This window comes from Hemicordylus capensis, chromosome 7, assembly GCF_027244095.1.
Source record: "Hemicordylus capensis ecotype Gifberg chromosome 7, rHemCap1.1.pri, whole genome shotgun sequence".
NCBI lineage: Eukaryota > Metazoa > Chordata > Lepidosauria > Squamata > Cordylidae > Hemicordylus > Hemicordylus capensis.
The window spans coordinates 9,401,144-9,427,030 of NC_069663.1; the positions used below are offsets into that span (position 1 = coordinate 9,401,144).

Below are 25,887 nucleotides of genomic sequence, written 5' to 3' on the forward strand. Positions count from 1 at the left end.
ATATCTGCTCCCTACTTCCCCAAGCAGTGATGTCCCAGGGTTCAGTGCTACTTGGATTCTGGCTTCTAGGAGGAGAGATCACTGGAGGCATATGGGAGTCTCTATAATCATTGGTTTATTTACCAATATACCGGTGGACTGTTAGATGCTATTACAAGAAGGAATTGTTCCACTCTTTTTGGAACTGTTCAGACCTCACTTGGAGTACTGTGCCCAGTTCTGGGTACTGCATGGAGGAGATCTTGATGGATCGGAGGAGGACCACAAAGATGGTGAAGGGTCCTTTGAGGATAGGACCCAAGTTCTATGAGGAATGGTTAAAGGAGCTGTATATGTTTAGCCTGAAGGAGAGAAGACTAAAAAGAAGGATGAGACCTATAATCCCATGAGTCTTTCCAGAAGGAACTGTGGAATATTCCACAGTTTAAAATTTGAAATTCCAAATTTTCTTTGAAATTTTAAATGAAATTTGAAATTCCATTTCAAAGCTTTTGCACAAATTCCAAGCACAATCTTATTCCCCATACTCATGCGGCTGCAAGCTTTCACACTACTTCCTAGTGCAACCTCTGTACACATGCCAAACAGGGACCTCGCACAATTTTCACAATTCCACCTGCTGGCCAGTTCTTGCATTCTGAGAAGAACTCACTTTTTTCATAACAACTTCTGTGGCAACTGGGAGAAAGGGTGAATTCTTTTTGGAATGGAGCAGACTGGCAGGTGGCACTGTGAAAATTCTGCAAGGTCCCTGCTTGGTGTGTGTGCAGAGGATAAGAGTGTTCTTGGAAGTTGCACGGAAGCTTGCTGCAGCATGTGTACTGGAGTAAGACAGCACACAGAACTTACAGAAAAGCTTTGCAGATCCTGCAGTTTACTGATACTTGGAACATAGGAAGCTGCCATATACTGAGTCAGACCACTGGTCTATGTAGCTCAGTATTGTCTTCACAGACTGGCAGCAGCTTCTCCAAGGTTGCAGGCAGGAATCTCTCTCAGCCCTATCTTGGAGATGCTGCCAGGGAGGGAACTTGGAACCTAGATGCTCTTTCCAGAGCTGCGGCTCCATCCCCTGAGGGGAATATCTTACAGTGCTAACACTTCTAGTCCCCCATCAGGCGCATAGGGAGGCTGGTGACGGCCTGTGTTTGGCCGCCGCCGCAGCCCCTTGGCCCTGCCCCCTGTGTCTGATGTCAGATGCAGGGGGCCAGCTACCTATACCCCCACATCTGACGACAGAGGCAGGGGTGTGGTCTCCCTCCCAAATGGGGCCGTGCAGCCCCATTTGGAAGGGAGATCGGCCTGCACTGCAGTATGGGCCAGAGCAACAATCCCTGCCTTTAAAGGCCACATGACCCCATTTGGGAGGGAGATCAGCCCCACTGCGTTGGCAGCGAGCCCCTAGGGGGCGGCGGCCTCTTTGAGCCCATTCGCCCAATGGTGGTTCTGCCCCTCCCTTTCATATGCAACCAGGGTGGACCCTGCTTAGCTAAGGAGACAAATCATACTTGCTACCACAAGACCAGCTCTCTTCCCCCATGTCTTCAAGGACCATCTGCTGCTTCCCCTGTGTAAATTGCAACCAGGAGGTCACTCTTTTTAGTAGGTTTTCATTCAAATTACATTCATTTATTTAATTCTACATATAAGTAAATGTTGACTTCCCGCTTACCTATCTGCGCAGTTCACAATAACTATACATATAAACCATTGCTAGAATAATTCAAAGTATATATACTCCACGCTACTACTCGATTTTACCCAACCCAACCTGCTGTTATTACTATATTTCAAACCCTACTGAAAAGGCCATATTAGAAAAATAGTTCTTTAAGTAAAGCAAAAATGGTTCCCAATCTTCTTTAAAACATTCCAAATTTTCATCTCTTATAAGTGCTATAAGTTTTGCCATCTCGGCATATTCCAAAATTTTTATCAACCAGTCTTGTTTTGAGAGCATTTTAGTGTCTTTCCATTTCTGCGCATATACTATCCTAGCCGCCATGGTTGCATACATTTAAAAAGTTGAATTTCTTCTGGAGAATTCTCTTTCAGTTATTCCCAGCAGGAAGGAAAAACACAACATAGCTTCTAATGCTGGAGAAGAGGACAGAGGCAAGAATGACAGTAGTCACTCAGCAGTCAGGGATGGTGATCGTAGTAGATCAGGGGAAGGCCTTGGACATCAGGAGTAGGACATCTTATGAGGGTGTTTTGGCAGGAAACACTGCCAAATCACAGTAATACCCTAACTCGGGGGTGGGGAACCTTGGCCCTCCAGCTGTTGTTGAACTACAACTCCCATCATCCCCAGGATGGTGGGAGTTGTAGTTCAAAAACAGCTGGAGGGCCAAGGTTCCCCACCCCTGCCCTAACTTCTCACATACAAAAATAGGGACAATCTTGAATATGTAAAATACCCCTATTTATTTATTTATTTATTCATTCATTCATTCATTCATTCATTCATTCATTCAATTTCTATGCCTCCCTTCCGAAAATGGTTCAGGGCAGTTTACATTAAAACAAAACTAAAATCAATCAACTATTAAAATCAAGGGCTGTGAAAACAACATCAAACCAATTATTAAAACCATTAAAACAGTTTTTAAAACCCTGGAAAACCAGGCCAAACTTTTTATGGTTTAAAAATCGTTGACAAACCGTGGAAGGCCAAGCCAAACAGATCGGTCTTAAGGCAAGATCCACTGCTTATGCACCCCATCCTCCCTTTTACACCTTCCGGAAGGCTCTTCTCCACCTGCAGGGCATTAAATTGCCCACAACTTTTTTTTTTTTTTAAGGCTTTAACATGTTGAATCTCGCATGTGATCTGGCCTTTACAAAATAGCATCAGTTCAAGCCTGCTTCGGTTTCAGGCAGGAGTCTCTCTCCCAGTCCTAGCTTGGAGATACTGCCAGGGGGTGAACCTGGGACCTTTTGCATGCAAGCATGCAGGTGTTCTTCCACTGAGCTATGCCCTGTCCCCTATGGGGGAATATCTTACAGCGCTCACATGTGGTCACCCATCTAAATGCAAACCAAACCTGCTTAGCAAAGGGGGCAAGCCATACTCAGGACCACAAGACCAACTCCCCTCCCAACCTGCCCTCCACGTGTGATCTATCAGTCCGCCTGTAGAGTCCTGGCTTCTCAAGAACTGCGTCAAGAGACGCATGGGCGTCCAGAGCAGAGGACAAAGGGAGGCAGTCCCACCCCTTCACTTGAGCTAGCCCCATTGAATTCAATAGGGCTTACTCCCAGGTAAGTGCCCCCCCTCAAAGTCCTACAGACACCCATGCTTTCATCATAACTGATTGGAAAGGTGGCATCCTATCAGCCCTGTGTTTCCAGCACTCCTGGTTACCGATCCCCACAGCCTGGGTCATATGGCTGGGTCCTCCTCTCTCGGCCAAAATGATCAATCATAATCAATTCACATTTTAAAAGAGGCTGCACATCAGCCGGTTGCCAGCAGCACCCAGCCATCCTGTAATACTTATTGACAACTAAAGTGTGTTTTCGACATAGATGCTGAAAGGAGGATAGAGAAACTCAAAGAGAGCAATCGTTAGGTTCAACAACAAAGTTCGGCTTTGCAGCATCTAAAATGCTTGGGTTTTGTTTGGGTTTGTGTTTTTTTTGTGGGGTTGGGTTTTTTTGCATTTTTGCTGCACGCCCTCTCTCCTATCATTTTGGTAAGAACTGTAGTGTGCCCAAGCAGGAAAGGAAATCATGTGGTCATATTTTCAAGAAAAGGGGCAGACTGAGGCAGGTTTTGAATGCAACTGGGCGGGGAAAGTGAAGATGCACGAACAAGCTCTCATGCCATTAGAGAAGGCCACGGGGCAGTGGCCCAAAGAACACGCAGCTTCAACTCTAGTCATCTTCTATTAGAGTTTCTTCTCCTTCTGCCCTGACAAATTATTTCAGTCAGTTTCTGGAATACAGAGCCCCAAGGGTGGAGCTCTACATTAATGTGTGACATGGGGTGGCTGGGTTCACCTAAAGAGTTGATTGTGCGTCTATCTATCCTTTTCTTTCCTGAAATGCAATCACATGTCTGGCTTAAAAAAAAAAGAAGTATGTATTTATTTATTTGGCATATTTATCTATCATCCAAACTCATGTCTCTGGGTGCTTTACAATAAATGCAAGCCAGAATTAGCAATGTAGAACAACCAGTATCTGTTTACACATTTCTGACATGTTTGAATCCTTCTGACATCCCTCTGAACAGCTCAGGGTCACAGACAAGGTTTTCACCCTGGCTGCTTTCAGACACAGTGTGAAACTGCGAGTTGACGGACCCGGGGTTAAATCTGGACGCTGGGAATCATCCTGCAGATGATCACTGAGCCGTAGCCCAACCACCTTGGGTGTCAGGGCAGAGGAGCCCCTCTCTCCCCCTGATCCGCTGAATCCACTTCCCAGCAGGCTCCATAGCACTTGTGTCACCAGACTGTGGGCAAGGCGTCAGGACGTCAGCAGGGCTGCAACCATTGGCCATGATTTTCCAGGGGGTGTGTCGATCGTGACTGTGCCTTTTCGGCATCAGTCAGCTGCCCTTAGGAGGAAAGGGCAGTTCAACCCCTCCATCAAAGCCTTGCACAATCAGAACTACTGGTATCCAGGGATGCAGAGAAGAACTAGTTTTCTGTTATTCCAGGAAGGGATCATGATGACTTCCTAGGAGGGAATATGTACATGATGGCTGGCAAAGGATCCTGGGGTTTTGTTCACCATGATAAAGGATGCTCTTGAGATGACCCAGGCCAAGCAGTCCAGGAAACCTCAACACATTCCTGCTCCCATGTCGGCATGCCAGCTGGGGATTAGCCAAAGGGATGGAGTAGAGGAAAGTGTGGGGAAGCAACCATACCTCGAATAACCAAATGCCCATTCTCATGACCAAGAATTAGATGATAGGAAGCAGTAAAGCAAGTTATTGCTTCTTGTGAAAACCCACAGGACTCCTGCTTACGCCAGGGCATTCAAACCAAGGTAGCTTGTCTGTTTTACCTTGGTTTTTACTGGGATAGGATGAAATAGCAGCTGTCCTACATCAGTCGTTGGTCGTGTGGTGAAATTGCTGTGTTAAACAGTCTCCAGAAGCTGGCGGCCATGTTTGTCAGAGAGTTCTGTGGCTAGAGGGGCCAATCAGAGGCGAGTTGCGGATGCACTGAGGGCTGCCTCTGTGCTTTCAGTGCAGTGCATTCTGGTATACCTCTCTTGATCCCGGAGGTCCCTGCTCTCTTTTCCAAGAATGGAACCTGAAGCTGCTGCAATAATATGGGTGGTCAGTTTATTTATTTATTTTATTTATTTATTCAATTTCTATACTGCCCTTCCAAAAATGGCTCAGGGAGGTTTACACAGAGAAATAATAAATAAATAAGATGGATCCCTGTCCCCAGAGGGCTCACAATCTAAAAAGAAACTTCAGATAGACACCAGCAACAGTCACTGGAGGTACTGTGCTGGGGGTGGAGAGGGCCAGTTACTCTCCCCCTGCTAAATAAAGAGAATCACCACGTTAAAAGGTGCCTCTTTGCCAAGTTAGCAGGGGTTTGCAGAGGTGGTGAGTTTGCTTGTCTGTGGAGATCAGGGTAGGGGCACTTCCTTTCCCAAACCACCCCCAGATGACCATGTGAAAGACCTTCAAATGTTATGGGCCGGACCCTCTAAAGAGCAAACTTTGCAAAAAATGACATTCACCACCACCACCCAATACCAAATCTCCAGCTTTAGTTCCAGTCAGAGCCCTACACCCCCGACATGCCTTTGCAGAAGATGCATCGAAAGGAGCCATCCCGGCTTGCTCCTGTTCCAAATCATCCAGACTCTTGCTAGCTCTGCTTCTGAGTAAGAGGGCGTGCTCTATGCAATATTTAATGGTTGCTTGAGGTGGTTTTGGTTGGAAGGCGGGTACATGGGGGAAAATGTAGTTACAAAGACAGTACAGGAGATAAACGGAGATTTATTATTTTATTTTACTTTTGTGGTTGTGAGAGGTTGTTTATGACCCCGGCCTAATAACTCACAAGCCCAAATCCACATTGATCCAAGGGAAGCATTACATTAGCCTTCCCTGAGTGCCTGGAGAATTTGCTCCCCTCTCGCTCATTTCCTGTGACATGATGCCCCCAGTTTGGGGCGGGGAGAGGGGGCTGTATGTGACGATCCTTAGGACACACATTAAGAGATGTCGGGAGAGAAGCACGTGCCACTCTCTTCTACTAACTCGAATCTGGGTTGCTTAAAATCCACTGGGAATGCCTAGGACAAACACACCTGGACTGGAGATAATCTGTCCAAAATAATCTGTCCAAACTTTATGATATTTTGCACAGAGTATGTGTCATGATCCTGGACCCCAGAGCCCCACAAGTAAGGGATAGGGTGGAAGGTCTGAGAGAGGAATTGGATTGGGAGGCATAACCAACTGCGGCACCTGGCTGGTGACCCCTGCTGTTGGCAACCCCCTACTCATCAGAAGAACCCCATCCCCCCCACCAGGATACAAGGATATTGATTGATTGATTAAGTGCCATCAAGTCGGTGTTGACTCTTAGTGACCACATACAGGTGAAACTCGAAAAATTAGAATATCGTGCAAAAGTCCATTAATTTCAGTAATGCAAATTAAAAGGTGAAACTGATATATGAGACAGACGCATTACATGCAAAGCGAGATAAGTCAAGCCTTAATTTGTTATAATTGTGATGATCATGGCGTACAGCTCATGAAAACCCCAAATCCACAATCTCAGAAAATTAGAATATTACATGGAACCAAGAAGACAAGGATTGAAGAATAGAACAATATCGGACCTCTGAAAAGTATAAGCATGCATATGTATTCAGTACTTGGTATGGGCCCCTTCTGCAGCAATTACTGCCTCAATGCGGCGTGGCGTGGATGCTATCAGCCTGTGGCACTGATGAGGTGTTATGGAAGACCAGGATGCTTCATTAGCGGCCTTCAGCTCTTCTGCATTGTTTGGTCTCATGTCTCTCATCCTTCTCTTGGCAATGCCCCATAGATTCTCTATGGGGTCAGGTCAGGCGAGTTTGCTGGCCAATCAAGCACAGTACACTGTATACTTTTCAGAGGTCCGACATTGTTCTATTCTACAATCCTTATCTTCTTGGTTCCATGTAATATTCTAATTTTCTGGGATTGTGGATTTGGGGTTTTCATGAGCTGTACGCCATAATCATCACAGTTATAACAAATTAAGGCTTGACTTATCTCGCTTTGCATGTAATGCGTCTGTCTCATATATCAGTTTCACCTTTTAATTTGCATTACTGAAATTAATGGACTTTTGCACGATATTCTAATTTTCCAAGTTTCACCTGTAGATAGATTCTCTCCAGAATGATCTGTCTTCAGCTTGGCCTTTAAGGTCTCTCAATGGTGCATTCACTGATGTTGTAATCTAGTCCTTCCACCTTGCTGCTAGTCATCCTCTTCTTCTCCTTCCTTCAACTTTCCCCAGCATTATGGACTTCTCAAGAAAGCTAGGTATACGCATAATGAGTCTGAAGTATAAGAGTTTGAACCTAGTCATTTGTGCCGCAAGTGAAAATTCTGGATTGATTTGTTCTATGATCCATTTGTTTGTTTTCCTGGCTGTCCATGGTATCCTCAAAAGTCTTCTCCAGCACCAAAGTTCAAAAGCGTCAATGCTTTTTCTATCTTGCTTCTTCAAAGTCCAGCTTTCACATCCATAGAGTGTCATGGGAAAAACCATTGTTCGAACGATTCTAATATTTATAGGTATAGACACGTCACGGCATCTAAATATCCTTTCCAAGGTCTTCATTGCAACCCTACCAAGTGCTAGTCTGTGGCATATTTCTTGACTGCTGGATCCTTTACTGTTGATGGTCAATCCTAAAAGACAGAAGCTATCCACCACTTTAGTGTCTTCATTGTCAGTTCTGAGGCTGGTTGCTGGGCCCGTTATCATTAGTTTCATCTTCTTTACATTTCATTGTAGTCCCATTTTTTCACCTGCTAAAGTGCTCCGAATCAGAGGCATCTTCCAAGGACTTCCCAGGCATGACAAAAGTTTGCCAGCTCTTTCAGAGCAGGAACCTGCAAAACCAGGCAAGTCCCCTTTAAAAGACCGCGGCTTCCTGGAAGGAATGGGGCCAAGTCACCCTGCTTGAGCAGTATGCTCCAAAACCCAGCAGTTTGCAGAGAAGCAACAATGAAGCAACTTCCCACTTGGTTGTGATACCCAGCTCTGATGTCTCCTGATCAGATCTGACCGTGGTCCTGATCTGTTTCTCCAGGAGCTGTCCAAGTCCTGGGGCAGTGCTAGTCCTGGTTATGAAGGATACTGCAGGATTCAAACATGAGGCCCATTCACACATTATGTTCAACACTCGTACAACAAGTGTGCAGTGTACCCAGGTACAGATCTGTACACAAATACAGTCATTCAAACAGTTATGTTCAACATTCATATGACGACGACGACAACGGTGGATATTTATATTCCGCGCTTCAACCAAAGTTCTCAAAGCAGTTTATATAGAAAAATAAATAATACACAAGTCAGATGGTCCCTGTCCCCAATGGGCTCACAATCTAAAAAGAAACATAAGGCAGAAACCAGCAACAGCCACTGGAGGGATGCTGTGTTGGGGCTGGATAGCGCCAGTTGCTCTCCCCCTGCTTAATATAAGAGAATCACCACTTTAAAAGGTGTCTCTTTGCTCAGTTAGCAGGTGTACAGAGTACTCATCTGTACACAGGTACAGTCATTCACACATTTTTGTTGAACACAGGTGGAGTAGTACACTTCCTATCTGTACCATGCATTTGAAAGGCCTGTGTCCAGGTACTGTCATGCACACAAAGACATGTGAGTGTACAGACCATGCAAATCTGACCACGCAAAGGGCCTCTGTGCATGCGCAGAGGCCAGGTGAGTGCCAGAGGCCAAGTGAGCTGCCACACTGGCTACGAGGCAGGGTACCACTGCTTGTGGCAGCTAGCAGGTCCAGGCAGTAGCATCAGTAATAACTTTTTAAAGGTAACGCTTGCCACGTCCTCACCAGCTGCCACTAGGTAGATACAGTAAATATAGCAGTGGTTCCCAATCTGGGGGGCTCCAGATGTTGCTGAACTACAACTCTCATCATCCCCAATGACAATGGGGATGATGGGAGTTGTAGTTCAACAACATCTGGAGGCCCCCAAGTTGGGAACCACTGGTTTATAGGATCCAGGAGTCCTATACAGGATGACAGTACAGGATTGAAGAAAGGGCGTGACATGGACAGGACATGAAATGTGTTTGAACTGGTACAGAACTGGCTCCGAGTTCTTGACCTGGTAATGCAATCATGCTGAAGTGGAATCAAAGTGTTCTTTTAAAAGCTGGTGAATCCAGATGGGAACAGAACCGAAATGTCGGCGAGCTCAATGCCCTGCTTTGTTCCTGCAGACTTCCCAGCTGAGGAAAGAGAAAGATAGCGGGCCTTTTAGTCTCTGCTACCGACATTCTATATTTCTGTGATATATACTGTAAATCTGCTTCATTTGAAATTCACAGTTAATGACTTTACTCCCTCTTCTGCAGGAAACTCTACAAGGTTCCGGCTTTTAAAAAGGAAAAGAGTTTTGCCAACCAGAAGATGATGATTTGGACTGCACAGCAAACTCTATACTCCCAAGCCACTTAAAGGCTCCGCTCAGCGAAGTTTCAAGAATACCTTTAAAATACCATAATAATCCATCAGCAGCAAGCAGGATGGGAAGGGTGATGGCGGGGGGTGGGAGAAGATTCTTGAACACGTGCTGGTCGTTTTTCTTTTGTCTTACAAGGAGAGAATGCACAATGAACAACTAAGTTAGTTTACAGTTAGTTAACCTCGTCTTGGATTCGGGTAAATATGGTATAAGAGAGCACACTTTAGAACATAAGAACATCAGAACAGCCCTGCTGGATCAGGCCCAAGGAGGATCAGGCCCAAGGATGCTATTCCAGCATCCTGTTTCACACAGTGGCCCACCAGATGCTGCTGGAAGGCACAGGCAGGAGTTGAGGGCACGCCTTCTCTCCTAATGTTACTCCCCAGCAACTGGTACTCAGAGGCATCCTGCCTTTGAGGCTGGAGGTGGCCCACAGCCCTCCTACTAGTAACCATTGATAGACCTCCATGAAGTCATTGATAGACCTTTCCTCCATGAAGTTATCCAAACCCCTCTTAAAGCTTCTTAGAAGCTGCCTCTTTGTCCAGTTACGGGAGGTGGGGGAGACATTTGTGTGTGAATTTCTCCAAAGTGATATGAAAGTTCTGACTGTGATGGCTGATTCACACATGCAAGTCAGCCCTTGACGCCACGACATAATCAACCTCCCTGCGTGAACCAGGCTAAAGCAGGGATGTAGCTCAGTGGAAGAGCATCTGCTTGGCATGCAGAAGGTCACAGGTTCAGTACCTGGCAGCATCTCCAGGTAGGGCTGGGAGAGACTCCTGCTTGAAACCTTGAAGAAGTCGCTGTCAGTCAGTGTGTAGCCCCAGGATTCTCAGCGTTGGGTCCCCAGATGTTATTGGACTTCAGCTCCCATAATCCCCAACCAAAGGCCACTGGGGCTGGGGATCATGGGAGCTGAAGTCCAATAACATCTGGGGGGACCCAACGCTGAGAATCCCTGATAGACAATACTGAGTTAGATGGACCAAGGTTCTGACTCGGTATAAGGCGGCTTCCGAGGTTTCTAAAGTTACTCTGGCAAGGTGGCTCAATGCTACAGCACCTGCTTTGGATGCAGAAGGTCCCAGGTTCAATCCATGGCATCTCCAGGTCCAGCTGGGAAAGACTCCTGCCTGCACTGAACACTAAACTGCAGGGTTTCTGTGGGGATGTCTAGATCTGGAAACTCTCCTCCGCAATTGAGGAGGAGTTGGAGGCCCCAGACCATTTCCTGCATAAGAGGACGCCTTCCTTGGGGTGTCTTCCCTTGTTCTCCTTGCCATCCACATCTCATATGACATATTACTATCATTTGAACTATCTGATCAGGGGCTTTAACATAATGCAATTTGGATCCTGGTTTTAAAGAGATTGGAGCATTTAGCTGAAATTCAAAGCCAGCCCCTGCAGCCATTTGGCTGTGAAGGAATTGATTTTGACCCTCACCACTCTCTCATTTTCAACCGACTACCACTGTAACCAGGTTAATTTCTGTTAAGCACATTACTCGGGTACTTTCTGCTCCCTGGCCAAACGATTATGTGTCTGTGTGCTTTGAACGATTATAATTGCAACTCAAGAGGACAACAAGACCAAAAGGAGAAGGAGAAGGAAAGTCCGGACGTTGTGATTTAAAGAGGTAGCGACAGAGAAAACACAGCCCTTCTTCTGTTATACAAAGTTCATGTGTTCTTTCCCCAAAGTTCTTTAAGATCAAGGGAAACTGATGGAAGCAACCATAAAAAGTCTTTTTTTTTCCTTTTCTTTCTTTAGCGAGCAATACCTTACTGGAGCTTGACCTGCGCATAAAGAGGTGGTAGGATCCTGAGATGGTAAAATAGATCAAGGCGGCACAACTTTGGCCCTATGGCTCTTTCGGGACTACAGCTCCCATCATCCTCAGTCATTGGGGCCCAGAGTCACCGAAGATGCAATCTGGAGTCCAACAACTGTAAGATAGGGATGTGTGAACCGGATCGAGGTCCAGCCGGCTCAACTTTGAGCCAACACCCTCCCACCACCTGGGCCGGCTCAGGTTTCTAAACGTTGGTTTGTTTTTGTTTTTTTAAATTAAAACATTACCGGGGTGTGTGTGTGTATGTGTCTGGTGGTCTATGCAGGGGGTGCTGCCACAACCATAGGGGGGTCTCCAGAGGTTCCCCCTCCCCCCACCAGCCTCCCCCCAGTTTTCTGTGGGCTGGTTCAGCCCATTTGGGGGCCATTTCAGCCCTCTCCATGGCCGCCCTACTGACTGCCCACTGCTCGCCACTCTTTCAGAAATGTCTTCCCCAGACCTACCAAATAACAGAAATTGAGCCTGGGACCTTCTATATATGCAAAGCAAGTGCTCTCCCACTGACTTCTATCTCCATCCCCTCATGCAATAAAATAAAATAAAATCATTTTTAAAAATCCCTGCAAATAATATTTTGTTTGTTTTTAAAGCAAAACCCTAACACATCCAGGGGAGAGTTTTCTAACCCAGCCCACTCCCTGCTATGCTAGCTTTCTACTTGCAGAGAGCAGTAGCAGTTCATCCTAATGAACCAGGGGCAGGAGAGAGAGAAGTAACCCAAACTGCCTGTTTTGATGCCCCCCCCGCCTCCCCCCTGCCCAGCCTCATTAGGATGAGCCGCTGCTGGCAGAGAAAGGTCCTTTTTAATAGGAAAGAGTCAAGAATGATCTCCTGCCTGCAGTTTAAAGCAATACCCTCTATTCTACCACTTCAGAAATCAGCTGCACAGATTAATGGCATAGCAAGGCCAGGAAAGGCCCCATGAGCACCACCTACTGGTCACCAGTTAACATTCTCCGATTGCTGCCTTTTTCCTCCCTAAAGGGAAAAGTGTGCCCTCAAGTCGGTGCCGACTCCTGGCAACCAAAGAGCCCCGTGGTTGTCTTTGGTAGAATCCAGGAGGGGTTGACCATTGCCTCCTCCCGTGCAGTATGAGATGATGGTGCTTTCCAGCCTCTTCCTATATTGCTGCTGCCCAAGATAGGTGTTTCTGGGAAACAGAGACCAGCGGGGATTTGAACCGGCAACCTCTGGCTTGCTAGTCAAGCCATTTCCCCGCTGCGCCATTAGGTGGCTCTGTTCCTACCTAGGACTGCCATATTTCTTTCCCTTGCATGGCAAGCTGCACCCCCTTCTGTGCATCTGATGGAGGGACATGAGGCTGATCCTCTTTCCAAATGGCAGCCCTATTCCTGCCTTGATCTGCTGCATGGCTGGAAAATGCCCAAGAATAAAGTCACCAGGGGGTCAGCTAAAAATAAATCCAGCCCTGCCGTGTTTTTTTAACCTCTCTGGGCTACTTTGCTAGCAAATTTTACCATTTTGCTAGCGAATTTTACCTCTCTGGGCCACTTTGCTACACAAATTTGCTAGCAATCCACTTTGGGGGATAAAAGGTGGGGCCTGGCCTAAAGAAAAACAGTAATAAAAGGCAGTCGGTGTGTACAGTCTGTACCGACTCTGATTTATGGTTAATACTCCCTTAATACACTTTTGGTTACAACTGAGAACACTTCCTCTTGCAGTAACACCCCCATCTGGAAAGCCTCTAGGTTGGGGCAGGCGGCCTTTGGCACTCCAGCGGTTATCGAGTTGCAGCTCATCATCCCCAGCCAGCCACAATGGCAGGGAATGCTGGGAGTTGTAGGAAGTGGCAGCAATGGGCTTGTGGGAGGAGGAGGGGGAGCAGGAGGGGGAGCAAAAGGGGGGGGGGAGGAAGTGGAGAGGGGTAGGGTTGCCATATTCAAGCTTCCCAAATCCAGGTGACCTAATTTGCATATTATGCAAATTATGCTGCAACTAATTTGCACTATTTATTTATTTATTTATTTATTTGGCAGATGTGTATACTTTCCTCTCCATCTCTGCCCTCCCATGTGATCGGATCCAGAGTAAAATCCGGGCAAACCGGGCAGCGCATTTGAAATCCTTGTAAATCCGGGTGGAATTTAGCAGCCGGGTGGAGGAGCCAAAATCTGGGGGCTGCCCTAAATTCTGGGGGACAGGGCAACCCTAAGGGGGAGGAGGCGGGGAGGAGAAGGGAGAGCAAGCAAGAGCCAGAGTGGCAAGGTGCCCTATAGATGGCGCTGTGGTCAGTGGGGGAAGTGTTGGCACATGGGCTTTGTAATAGAGGGGTTATGTGAAGAGAGCTGGCCGAAAATAAAGTTCGAAATCTTCGAACCTCAGTGTTCGAACCTGTTCGGAGGCCCGTAGGTTCGTGCACATCCCTTGACCTAAGCTGTTAGGGGCTTTATAGTGGTCGCGGCCACTTCCCCAAAAATAAAGTTTAAATCATTTAAACGGTGGGCCCCGTATTCTGAACAGGGACTCACTCCTTTTGTCTGAAAAACTGCTGCAGGTTTTCTATATTTCGATATATTCGTCTGAGGGTTGGGACAGGTTTAGTTGTCCTATGGATGGCAATGGGAGAACTACTCAGTGCCTCCTTTCTGAAGCCTGTCAGTCAGGCTGATGCAGTGCTGGATTTAAGCACAAGCTAAATAAGCTACAGCTGAGGGATTCACATTATGAGGGGCCTCTGAATACCAAAAAATCATTAAATTTCAAGGCTTGTTTATTTATTTATTTATTTATTTATTTATTTATTTATTTGATTTCTATACTGCCCTTCCAAAAATGGCTCAGGGCGGTTTACACAGAGCAATAACAAATAAATAAGATGGATCCCTGTCCCCAAAGGGCTCACAATCTAAAAAGATACCAGCAACAGTCACTGGAGGTACAGTGCTGGGGGTGGGCAGGGCCAGTTACTCTCCCCCTGCTAAATAAAGAGAATCACCACGTTAAAAGGTGCCTCTTTGCCCAGTTAGCAGGGTTTTAGAAAAATGAAGGAGAAAGGGGGGACTAAAACAGACATTATCATTCTTATAAGACCAAAAATATACTTACGTGGCTACACCGTTATTGATCATGTTGAGTGTATAGATCTATGCAGAAATCATTGTAAGTAGACCAGGGCAAGGTGAGGTCCCCGGCCCAATTTGCAATGCAATGGGGTCTTTTAACTTAGCATAGCTTCGGGCCGCAGCATATCATCATCCGACCCTGGGCTGCTGAAAGGAGTATGCAGCCTCCAGCCTGTTTCTGGTTGCCAGTCTTGCACAGGTTGGCTAGTTTTCACACACAGCAATAGTCAAGAACGTCTATGGAAATTAGTTTGGGAAGAAGACTGCAGATCTTCCCATGGCCAGCAGAGGGTGCCTCAGACTGTGCATTGGTTTCAATGAGCCTGCTTCTTCCAAACATGAGGACTGCTGTGAGGAAGCATGTGAATGCAAAATACATGTGAAAAACTGGATGAAAAGGAGTAAAGGAGCTTTGCGGGCCGTTAGAGTAGATTTCTACATCTGGGGAAAGGAACAGCAACAGATCATCTCTATTCATCATGTACCTTTTCAACAAACTTGGACAGTTACGTTTATATCCGGCTGTTCCTCCAAGGAGCCCAGAGCAGTGTAAATGATTATATTTATCCCCACAACAACCCTGTAGGGTAGGGTAGGCTGAGACATAAGTGACTGGCCCAGAGTCACCCAGTGAGTCTCTTGGCAGAACAGGGATTTGAACTCAGATCTCCCCAGTCCAAATCCAATACTCTAATCCCCCAAAGCAGAATACTCTGCACAGACTCCCATGCACCATGCAGGGACACCCATTTTTCTCTGTGCTGTGCTGTGCTTTGCCCAAGTCTCCTTTAAGGGAAATGGAGCCCTCTTGAGCCCCTGCCCAATCTTGGACAATATGCACAGAATGTTGGGAAATGTAGTCCTTCCCAGAGTGCTTTCCTCCTAGCCCTCTTAAGAGAGGACTCCATTTCGCCTCATCTTCACCCCCAAATCACCCACAAAACAAACAAAATGGTCCACTGCCCACAAGGAGTCCGAAGATGCCCCCCAAGAGTAAAAAAAAATGGTTGAAAATCACTTCTTTCACACACACCCCTTTTTGTGTGTGGAAGAAATGAGCCATAAAATGGCTCCTGAAGTCAAAATGGCGGTCGAAAATAATCCGCAGATATGTGGGTTTAACCCTTTTATCTGCTGTCCCACCCCACCCTGGCCGCACATACTGAGGTCAGGAGTCCATTACCTGACCGCGGATACACGGAACTGCAGGTACTGGACCCATGATTAACAAGGTTCCCCTGTAATGTGCAGAGGCCAGCACAGTGGGAAATGGGTCTCATGGTGCCTTTTTGGTGGTGGCACCCTGTCTGTGCCTCCCCAGTGAGACTTGCCTAGCATCCTCACTTTGTTCTTTTAGAGGCCAGGTCTAAATGGACCGTTCTGTTCACTCGGGCTTTTAAAAACTGATTTTAAAGAGTTTTTTTTAAGTTTTGTATTGTATTTTGTATTTTCTATTGTAATTTGCTTATTTTGTATTATGTGTAAACATAACCATAACCGCTCTGGGTTCCTCGGAGGAACAAGGATATAAATGTATATTTTTTAAAAAAGTAAACAAGCAGTTCAGGTAAGAATTAATCCACCGACTTTCCATGCAACCACCATCTTGTATCACGGTGGATCAGAGTGTTGGAGCTAGGACACTGGCAGCATCAGTTCTCAGCTGCAATGCCTCATAGTGACCACTGGGCGGGGCGGTTGAGGTCAGGGATAAAAGTGCTGGACTTCTCCCCTGCCCTCTTTGTTCTTTCAGTGTTAGTCTCCATTTTGTCTCTCCAGAGATGGTTGTTTGTTTTGGTCTCTCTCTTCAGCCATGAGTGACAGCTGAAATTAAGCTGCAGGCTTTTTCACATTTGTTTGTAACCTTTTCTTTAACTGGTAGTTCTTCAATACTAAAGACCAGTCTCAAGACGTCTTGTTTTGCTGCTTTCTCGCCAAACTGGTTTTGCGTAGTGGTTAGAGTGTTGGAATAGGATTGGGAAGACCTGAGTTCGAATCCCCATTCAACTAGGAAACTCACTGGGTGACTCTGGGCCAGTCATGCATCTCTCAGCCAAACCTACCTCACAGGGTTGTTGTGGGGATAAAAATAAGCATGTACACTGCTCTGAGCTCCTCGGAGGAAGAGTGGGATATAAATTTAAATAATAATAATAATAATAAATGTGGGGGTTCAACTGCCATCCTTCCCCTACAATGAGCCCCTGGTGGCGCAGTGGTAAAACTGCCGCCCTGTAACCAGAAGGTTACAAGTTCGATCCTGACCAGGGGCTCAAGGTTGACTCAGCCTTCCATCCTTCCGAGGTCGGTAAAATGAGTACCCAGAATGTTGGGGGGCAATATGCTAAATCATTGTAAACCACTTAGAGAGCTTCCAGCTATAGAGCGGTATATAAATGTAAGTGCTCTTGCTCTTGCTATTGCTACAATAGCACCATCACAAACCATGCCATTCACGTGTCGCTATGTGGCACATCTGTACCAAATCTTGTGAAGGCATTGCAAAGTTGTTACCGGGGGCACACACAGGGACAGCAAGGTGATCTCATAAGTATACTTTCTTTGTGGAAAGTAGGCTAACAATATAAATATAAATAAATATGAACTGCCCTCCTAATCCAATGCAAAATTTATATGCAACAACAATAAATATTTATATACCGCTTTTCAACAAATGTTTCCAAAGCAAATGTTTCCATAAAGAAACAACAAACAAACAAATAAAATGGCACCCGGTCCCCAAAGGGCTCACAATCTAAAAAGAAACGTAAGACAGGCACCAGCAACAGCCACTGGAGGGATGCTGTGCTGGGGTTGGATAGGGCCAGTGGCTCTCCCCCTGCTAAATAAAGGGAATCACCACATTAAAAAGGTGCCTCTTTGCCCAGTTAGCAGGGGTAGGAGTTAGTATGCAGTTATGCAGTTAGTAGGAGTAAATATGATAAAACAAACATTTTAAACAAAATTATTCGTTTTAATTTTCCCCACAAGAAATTAGACCTGGGTTGGAGAAAGCAGGAAATCTGCTGCTGCCTTTTTTTTCCTGGAGGGAGACACTGTTGCTGCCCCATCTGATATACGATGAAATCCTGGTTATTTCTGGTTATATTTCTAGGGGCAGCTCGCTCACTTGTTCTGCCCCAGAGGAAGAAGGACAAAGGCGAAACATGACCCCCGCTTACCAATCATCCTCCTCCAGACAGTGGCTCTGTTTCTGGGGTGTCTCCCTGATTGTGAGCCCTTTGCGGGCAGGGCACCCTTTGCGGGCAGGCCACCTCCAGCCTCAAAGGCAGGATGCCTCTGAGTACCAGTTGCAGGGGAGTAACAGCAGGAGAGAAGGCATGCCCTCAACTCCTGCTGTAGGCTTCCAGTGGCATCTGGTGGGCCACTGTGCGAAACAGGATGCTGGTCTAGATGGGCCTTGGGCCTGATCCAGCAGGGCTGTTCTTATGTTCTTATGTAACCATCATCAGTCACCACCACCACCATTTTCATTACTGTCAACTTTCTATGTCAACTTCATTGAGAACATCATTTTCTTTCAAAAGCAGTGTCATTCCTCCGTGAGACTCTCAAACCGGAAGTCGAAACCTGTGTGTGAGTCTACCCCTTTGGTCTATGTGGGCTTCTCCTTGGGTGGCTCTAGTTCCTGTTACGTCACGAGTTGGGCGGAAGCGGAAGTGAGAAGCGTTTCGTATACACGAAAACACGGAAAAGATGGACCCGGCTGTGAGTGAGGACGTCGCCTCACCTCGGATGGTAGGACGGGGGAGCTTTGGTCTTCAGGATAGGGTTGCCGAAGAAAGAAAGAAGAGGGAGGGGGCGAGCGAGCGAGCGGGTTGCGGGCATCTGCTTCTTTGTAGGGGTGTCCACGAACCGCGGAGCTGCGGTCCGGCACTGGGGTGGGAGTTTCCATTAAGGGCGGGGGGGGGGGCTTTACTTACCCCTCCCAACAACGGCGCTGTATTTACTTGAGCAATCGGGCGGCAGGATACCGATGCCGTCCGCTTCAATCCCCGCTTGGCTCCGTTAATCACTAAAAATCCGGCGGCAGGATACCTCCCTGCCGCCCCCTTCAAACCCCGCTTGGCTGGCGGCCGCCCCCTTCAATCCCGTTTTAGGGAACACTGTTGCAGGGGTTCTCAAACTCGGATCCCCAGATGTTGCTGGACTACAACTCCCTTTGGCCATTGTGGCTGGGGATGATGGGAGTTGTAGTTCATCAACATCTGGGGACCCGAGAATGAGAACCCTTGCTGTACTGCCTGTTAGGCTGATGCCTCTTAAGGTGGTTTACCTGCAACTCAAAAACCAAAATAACAACTTGTTCCTGCAAAATGTGTGTTGTGTTAATTGTTATTGATTTCCGGTCAGGATGCTGAGAGTAAAACTTATCTCCTCCTGATACTAAATTCTTGACCATGTGTTTTTGTTTTCTCTCTCCTGCTATTCTAAAGCATTTTCTTCTCTTCTGATATTCTAGGTTGCTTCTGATATTTCCCAAGATGCTGTTCCCACTACAGCAGAAGAAGTGGCTGCACAGAAGAGAGAGGAGCGGCTCAGGAAATTCAGAGAGCTTCATTTGAAAAGGGTAAGAGCTCCAAATATTAAATTATTGTGTGCAGCTCTGACCTCACCTTCCTAGCAAGCTGGGATGTGGCAGTAACCCCACTGAAGGTTCATGTCAGTAGAATTACTCAGTGGGGTCTTTGTGCAGCCCTGTCTTTCATCTCTGTTTGCCTTGATTGATCTTAAGGCTTTAAATGCAAGTCTCCTGTAAAATCTTTCATAGTCTGGTATTTGATAGATTTCCAGTGGTGATTCTGGGCAACTTCACACTATAGAAACTGCAGAATGGAGGAAGACAAAGCTAAAATGCATTTCCAGTGTTGGAGCTCACTGCACTTAACAAACGGAAATACCCAAACTGCAGTTATGCACTTTCTGATAATACAGGAGCTTCATGATCTGACTCCAAAGTCATATCACTTTATTTTATATAATTTTATTTCCAAATGCCTTACCCAAAAGTTTAACGCCTCCATCTGTCTACTGGGAGTAAACCAAGTTATATTTTCCAGCTCTTCTATATATGCATATCTCCCCCAAACCCTCCTTTTCTAACATTATAAAGATGATGTAGAAACCACTCTGTATAGAATAGGAGGGTGGGATTATGCGCATGTTTTACACACAAATTTTGCTAGATCTATTTGATATTTTATTAATTAGGAGATGAGCAATTTTCTCTTAAATGGCCAGATTCAATATAGCTCTTCCCCCTGCCCTCATTTCTGTGGTCCAGATTTGCCCATTGCTGGGAAAAGTGGTGGATAACAAGGGCTTTCTTCTTTCTAGAATGAAGCCCGCAAATTAAATCACCAAGAAGTTGTGGAGGAAGATAAAAGGCTGAAACTGCCAGCAAATTGGGAAGCAAAAAAGGCTCGTTTAGAATGGGAACTGAAGGTGGAGGAAAAGAAAAAGGTAAAGTATGTGTAGATGGTAAACCTGTCACACTTTCATCGGGTCACTCACGGTGTTCCCTCTAACAGGGATTCCCAGATGTTGTTGACTACAACTCCCATAATCCCCAGCCAAAGGTCATTGCAGCTGGGGATGCTGGGAGTTGTAGTCAACAACATCTGGGAATCCGTTAAGAGGGCACACTGGTCACTTGGAATAATGCATTCTCAGCCATTCTTCCAAAGCTCTGTCCCACGTGGTAGCCACATTGCCTCTAACCTTCACGTGTTCCCACTGGCCAAGAACTCTGAACTCTGCCAGACAGAACATAGATCTGCACATAGGAAGCTGCCTTGTGCTGAATCAGACCATTGGTGCATCCAGCTCAGCATGATCTAATGACTGGTAGCAGCTCCCCAGGATTTCAGCGAGGGGGCCTTCCCAGCCCTACCTGGAGATGCAGGGCTTGCAGCTGGGACCTTTGGCATGCCAGCAGATGCTCTGCCTCTAAGGTGTGGCATGATCCCCTTAAATGCTGCCTTTGATGATCCTAGATCCACTTCATTTTAAGAGTACATATTCAGGGTCAAAACAGATTATGCCTGAACTGCTAAGACAGGGTTTTCTTGACGTTGGCTCCCCAGATGTTGTTGGACTATAACTCTCGTCATCCCCAGCCACAAAGGCCATGGCTGCGGGATCATGGGAGTTGTAGTCCAAGATCATCTGGGGAGCCAAGGTTAAGGAAACCCTCTGTTAAGAGATCCCAAATAGAGACATAGGAAGCTGCCTTCTACTGAGTCATTGGTCCATCTAGTTCAGGATTGTCTGCTCTGACTGGCAGCAGCTCTCTGGTGTTCCAGATAGGTCTTTCCCAGCTCTACCTGGAGATGCTGCCAGGGATCTGCAGCTCTTGCAACCTGTGTGCCGTCGACTCGTGGTGACCACAGGGCCCTGTGGTTGTCTTTGGTAGAATTCAGGAGGGGTTTACCATTGCCTCTTCCTGCGCAGTGTGAGGTGATGCCTTTCAGCACCTTCCTGTATCGCTGCTGCCCGATAGAGGAGTTTGGGAAACATACCAGCGGGGATTCAAACCGGCCACCTCTGGCTTGAGGATCAAGTCATGTCCCGCTGCGCCATTAGGTAGCAACCTGTTCCCACGTATATTTACTTGAAATAAAAGTTCAGCTTTCCTCAGCAGTATGTACTAGGGATGTGCACAGAACCATGGAGGAGTGGTCCGGCACTGGAGGGAGTGTTGCTTTAAGGGCGGAGGGAGTAGTACTTACCCCTCCCGTCGCGCACCGCATGTCACTTTTGTGTGTGACGTATGCAGTGTGCCAGCGGTGGCAACGGGCGCATGCGTGGCGCCAGCTTCTACTTGCTCAGAGTTTTGCAGACAACGATGGGGGCGGGGCGGCAGGGAGGAACCCTGCCGCCCCAAAAACGTTTCCTTAAAGTCGAGCGCCGGAGGGGGAAGAGCGGCGGGAGGGGTAAGTACTACCCCCCCGCCCTTAAAGCGACACTCCCCCCCAACCTCCGCTGGACCGCCCAAATTCCGGACCTGTCCGGAGGCCTTATGCATGGCTCCGGACCGGTTTGGGCACACCACTACTATGTACACTGAAATATACTTAACATTGTATATTGCCCTTTAGAGTGTTCCAAGCATGTCACGTGCACTAAGGCAGGGCTACTCAGCTCTGGCCCTTCTGCAGATTTCGGCCTACAACTCCTGCTGTCCCTGATGATTGGCGGCTGGGGATGCTGGGAGCTGTAGTCCAAGAACAGCTGGAGAGCTGTCGTTGTGTAGCCCTGCTGTAAGGTGAATCAGTATTAGCTGCATGTCTGTAACTAGCGGTATATAAATATTTCTTGTATTCGTACACATGGTTCTGGTTTTAAAAAATCCTCTATAACCCATATTATAGAACATCAATCTGTATGCCTATCAAACAACATTAACTGCTTACACCATCTGTTGGTCTAAAGCAGGGTTGCACAGCTTTGGCCCTCCTGTTGCTGTACTACAGCTCCCATCATCCTCAGCCACAGTGGCCAGTAGGAATGATGGAAATTGTAGTCCAAGAACTGGAGGACTGAGGTTGGGCAGCCCTGATCTAAAGCCATCTAGTGAGTTCATGGCAGATGCAAAGTTTGAACCAGTGGCTTCATGTTAGCTAGCATCCTTGAGGTATAACAGGCTCAGCTTATGAGAAAAATCTACACCAGCTCACAAGTAACTTTGCATAGGATTGTAGCCTTTGTGTCGTTTCAAGTGACTGGACACCTTGATTTTTAGGAAGATTCAGCATGACAAAGACTGAGAACTGGTTTGCTTGTTTCTAAATATAAAACCTGCTTGCAATATATTAGGAGTGTGTTGCAAAAGGAGAAGACTACGAAAGAGTGAAGCTGTTGGAAATCAGCGCAGAGGACGCTGAACGATTTGAGAGGAAGAGGAAGAAGAAAAACCCTGATCTTGGATTTTCAGGTAAGAATGAAGTTTGCACCCCAGTGCTTCATTCCAGCTATTGGAACTGGAATAAAATGAACACTTTTGTTAACAAGGGTCTGTGTGATAAAAGGTTTCTGTTCAATAGCAGTTTTCTTTGCTCCACAGATTATGCAGCTGCTCAGTTACGGCAATACCAGAGGTTGACCAGGCAGATCAAACCTGACCTGGAGAAGTATGAAAAGTTAAGAGAAGACAGGTAAATCTGACTCTCACTTTGTCTGTCATAGCATCTTCTCAGTCACAGAACCATCATCTAGTTCACACAGACTGTATTTTCTTTTTATCCTCTAAAATGGGTGTGCAACCTTGACTCTGCAGCTGTTGTTGAACTACAATTCCAATTATCCCCAGCCACAAAGTAGTGACTGGGAATGATGGGAGTTGCAGTTCAACAGCAGCTGTGCAGGGCCAAGTATGCCCATCCCTGATCCCAAACATCTGCCGTGACAACTGCTACTGGCTTATCCTCCACCAGCACTGCCTGATTTCCTCTCTGTTGTTAGAAGCCAGGTGCTGCCATATGGACAGTCAGTATTCTTCATTTTAGGGCCCAGGAGCCAGTGGCATCAACCCTAATGTGGTTCCCTGACTAATTACTTATTGGGCCAGTGTAGAACTTTAGCCAAAATTGAATACTCTGCACAGTCCCCTGGCAGCATGTGGAGACAAATCATTCTCACTCTGTAGGGGTGTGCTGGTCCGATTCGGTTCAGGTCCGGTACCCCCGCCTCCGGTTCGGTGCGGGAAGGGCCCATGATTTTTTCTGGGATGACCCAGGCCACACAGAGGCCCATTGTGCAGGCGTGGCAGCCTCCAAAATGGCCACTGAGCGAGGGGGAAAGGCCGAAGAGCCCTTTATGCCAAATTATGGCACAAGGGAAGCCAGTGGGGGGAGGGGAAATGTCTACAGGACACACACCCGGGAGAGGGGGGTAATGTGATTTAATTTAAATATATATCGGCCCGGGGTCAGACTGAACAGGGGAGTTTGGTTTGGACCCTGAACAGTCAAACCTGTTCACACATCCCTAGTGCTGTGCCCAGCATGGGGTGTGTGTGTGTTCCTTTAAGGGAAACTGAACCCTCTTGAGACCCTGCACCATCTTGGAAGGTGTGCACAGAGTGCTGGGAGGTATAGCCCTTCACAGTGCATTCCCCACGTAACTCCATCTCTCTTAAAGGGCCCTCCCTGCAAAAAAGTGCCATGTGGAGCTCAGTGCGGTAGGACATAGTGGCTGCTGACAGTGCCAAGAGGGCTGGAAGCAGGCTGTCAGTGCATGCTGCTGTTGCTATCACCTGGAGGCTTTTCAACTCGGGGGGTGGGCGGTGGTCCAGATGCTGTTGCATGAAGCAGACTTCAAGTGTAGTCTCAGGCTGTCTAGGCTCCTGCCATTGGCTTATTTGGATTGCACTTTGTATCCTACAGTACTGAAGGGGTCTACTTCATTGGATGGCTGGCTTGTGTGTCCATGAAAGCTGAAGCTGCAGTAAACTGGCTACCCAAACTCTTGGCAAAGCTGGCTCTGTAGATCCTGGATGGACAAAGGGCAAACTCGGGGCTCTGCGGTGCTTTCTTACAAGCTGAAGCAGGGAGATGCCCATGGGTAACTGTGTGGTTGTCTTTGGAAGAATACAGGAGGGGTTTACCATTACTGATATGACTTGACTAGCAAGCCAGAAGTTGCTGATTTGAATCCCTGCCGATAGGTTTCCTATGGGAACCACCTATATTGGGCAGCAGTGATATAGGAAGATGCTGAAAGGCATTATCTCATACTCCACAGGAGATGGCAATGGTAAACCCCTCCTGTATTCTACCAAAGAAAATCACATGGTTCTGTGGTCACCAGGAGTTGACACCAACTCGACCAGTAATACAGTGGGGTGTATTTCAATTCTCCCATTGGATCTGGCTGCTTGTCTCAGTGGCATACCCTCTTGTGGAATAGATGTGTTGAACATAAGCCTGGGGGGGGGGGGGGGGAATTCAACCAAAGCATAACAATATTGGTGTAACTTTTTTTTCCAGTGGTGAAGACTTCTATCCAACGTCAGATAGCCTTCTACATGGAACTCACGTTCCGGGTAAAGAAGGAATTGATAGAATGGTTTCAGATCTTGAAAAACAGTGAGTAGCATTTTTAAACTAGTGCTTCAGTGTCTTGATTTTGAATACTCCTATTTCATCAGACCTTTAGGGCCTAAAGCAATTGATCTTGCTTTTTTATGCATTGCTCATAATTTATTTGCAATAAATTAAAGTCAGTTTCAAATTACTCTGCAAGCTTTGCAGCTAAATGTTGATGTATAAAACTTTGGCCCCGAAGCAAATATTCTGCAGCACCTGTGACAGAATTACTGTTGGTGTGGAGGGGAAGAAGTGGTGGGAGAGAATGTTGCTACACCCGACAGGCTTCTCTTCCCTTACTATATCCCCACCCATTTGCTGGCCCCACATCTTGCCAAAGGATGCAGTTTCTCTTCCTCTGCATACAAAGTGCTAATGTGTCTCCTCGGTATCAAAATAGGCAGTTAAGGAATACATTGACACTTGAATCAATTTCTCTTCCAGAATCCAAAAACGTGAGAAGTACAGCCGGAGACGTTCTTACAATGACGACGCAGATATTGACTATATTAATGAGAGGAATGCCAAATTCAATAAAAAGGCTGAAAGGTTCTATGGAAAATACACTGCAGAGATTAAACAGAACTTGGAAAGAGGAACAGCCGTCTAGGTTGGGAGGCTCAGAAGGCATGTACAGCTATATAGCTTGACTTCACAAGAAGCCCCAAGGATAAAAACTTGTTTTGCAGAAAGGATCTTAAACTGTACACCAAGCTGATGTGCAAATGTAGAAATTGAGATCCTTAGGCGACTTTATCAAAAACTTGTTCAATAAACCTTATTCTATGTATACTTATTCCTGTGTTGTAGTACAGGCAAAGTAGCTATTTGCTATAAACCCAGTCTCTGCAATGTTCTCATGAGGATATATATCTTCAGTTAGCTATATTGATTTTTATATGAGGTTGCTATGGAAATGGTTAATGCCTTTGTGTATAGTAAAAGATGCATTATTAAAAGATCTGGTGTAGATTGCTAGTTATGGTGATATTTAATTCTGTTTATGTAGAGCTTAATTTAGCTCAGTCTACTTCAAAGATTGGGGAAAGGGCATATTTCTACCCAATTACAAGTTATGCCGGGTCTTTCTATGGACACCTTAAGTTTGCTCCAGCA

The 25,887-nt window shown here is 46.5% G+C and overlaps 1 protein-coding gene across 1 annotated transcript; it reads left to right on the plus strand.

The window, feature by feature from the left end:
* The first annotated feature begins 18,283 nt into the window (after positions 1-18,283).
* On the plus strand, positions 18,284-25,741 carry SYF2 (SYF2 pre-mRNA splicing factor). Its single transcript, XM_053268401.1, has 7 exons — positions 18,284-18,421; positions 19,146-19,253; positions 20,021-20,146; positions 22,502-22,619; positions 22,749-22,839; positions 24,673-24,771; positions 25,216-25,741. The coding sequence occupies exons 1-7, from the start codon at positions 18,380-18,382 to the stop codon at positions 25,379-25,381; spliced, it is 750 nt and encodes a 249-aa protein (XP_053124376.1). The 5' UTR covers positions 18,284-18,379; the 3' UTR covers positions 25,382-25,741.
* The last annotated feature ends 146 nt before the right edge of the window (positions 25,742-25,887 follow it).

What these genes read in the sequence shown, in the direction of transcription:
- SYF2 (XM_053268401.1), top strand. Translation starts at nt 18,380, where the DNA reads ATGGACCCGGCTGTGAGTGAGGACGTCGCCTCACCTCGGATG. An exon ending in GAGAGCTTCATTTGAAAAGG is followed by an intron (nt 19,254 to 20,020) that starts GTAAGAGCTCCA and finishes TCTTCTTTCTAG; the next exon opens with AATGAAGCCCGCAAATTAAA. An exon ending in GAAAAGTTAAGAGAAGACAG is followed by an intron (nt 22,840 to 24,672) that starts GTAAATCTGACT and finishes TTTTTTTTCCAG; the next exon opens with TGGTGAAGACTTCTATCCAA.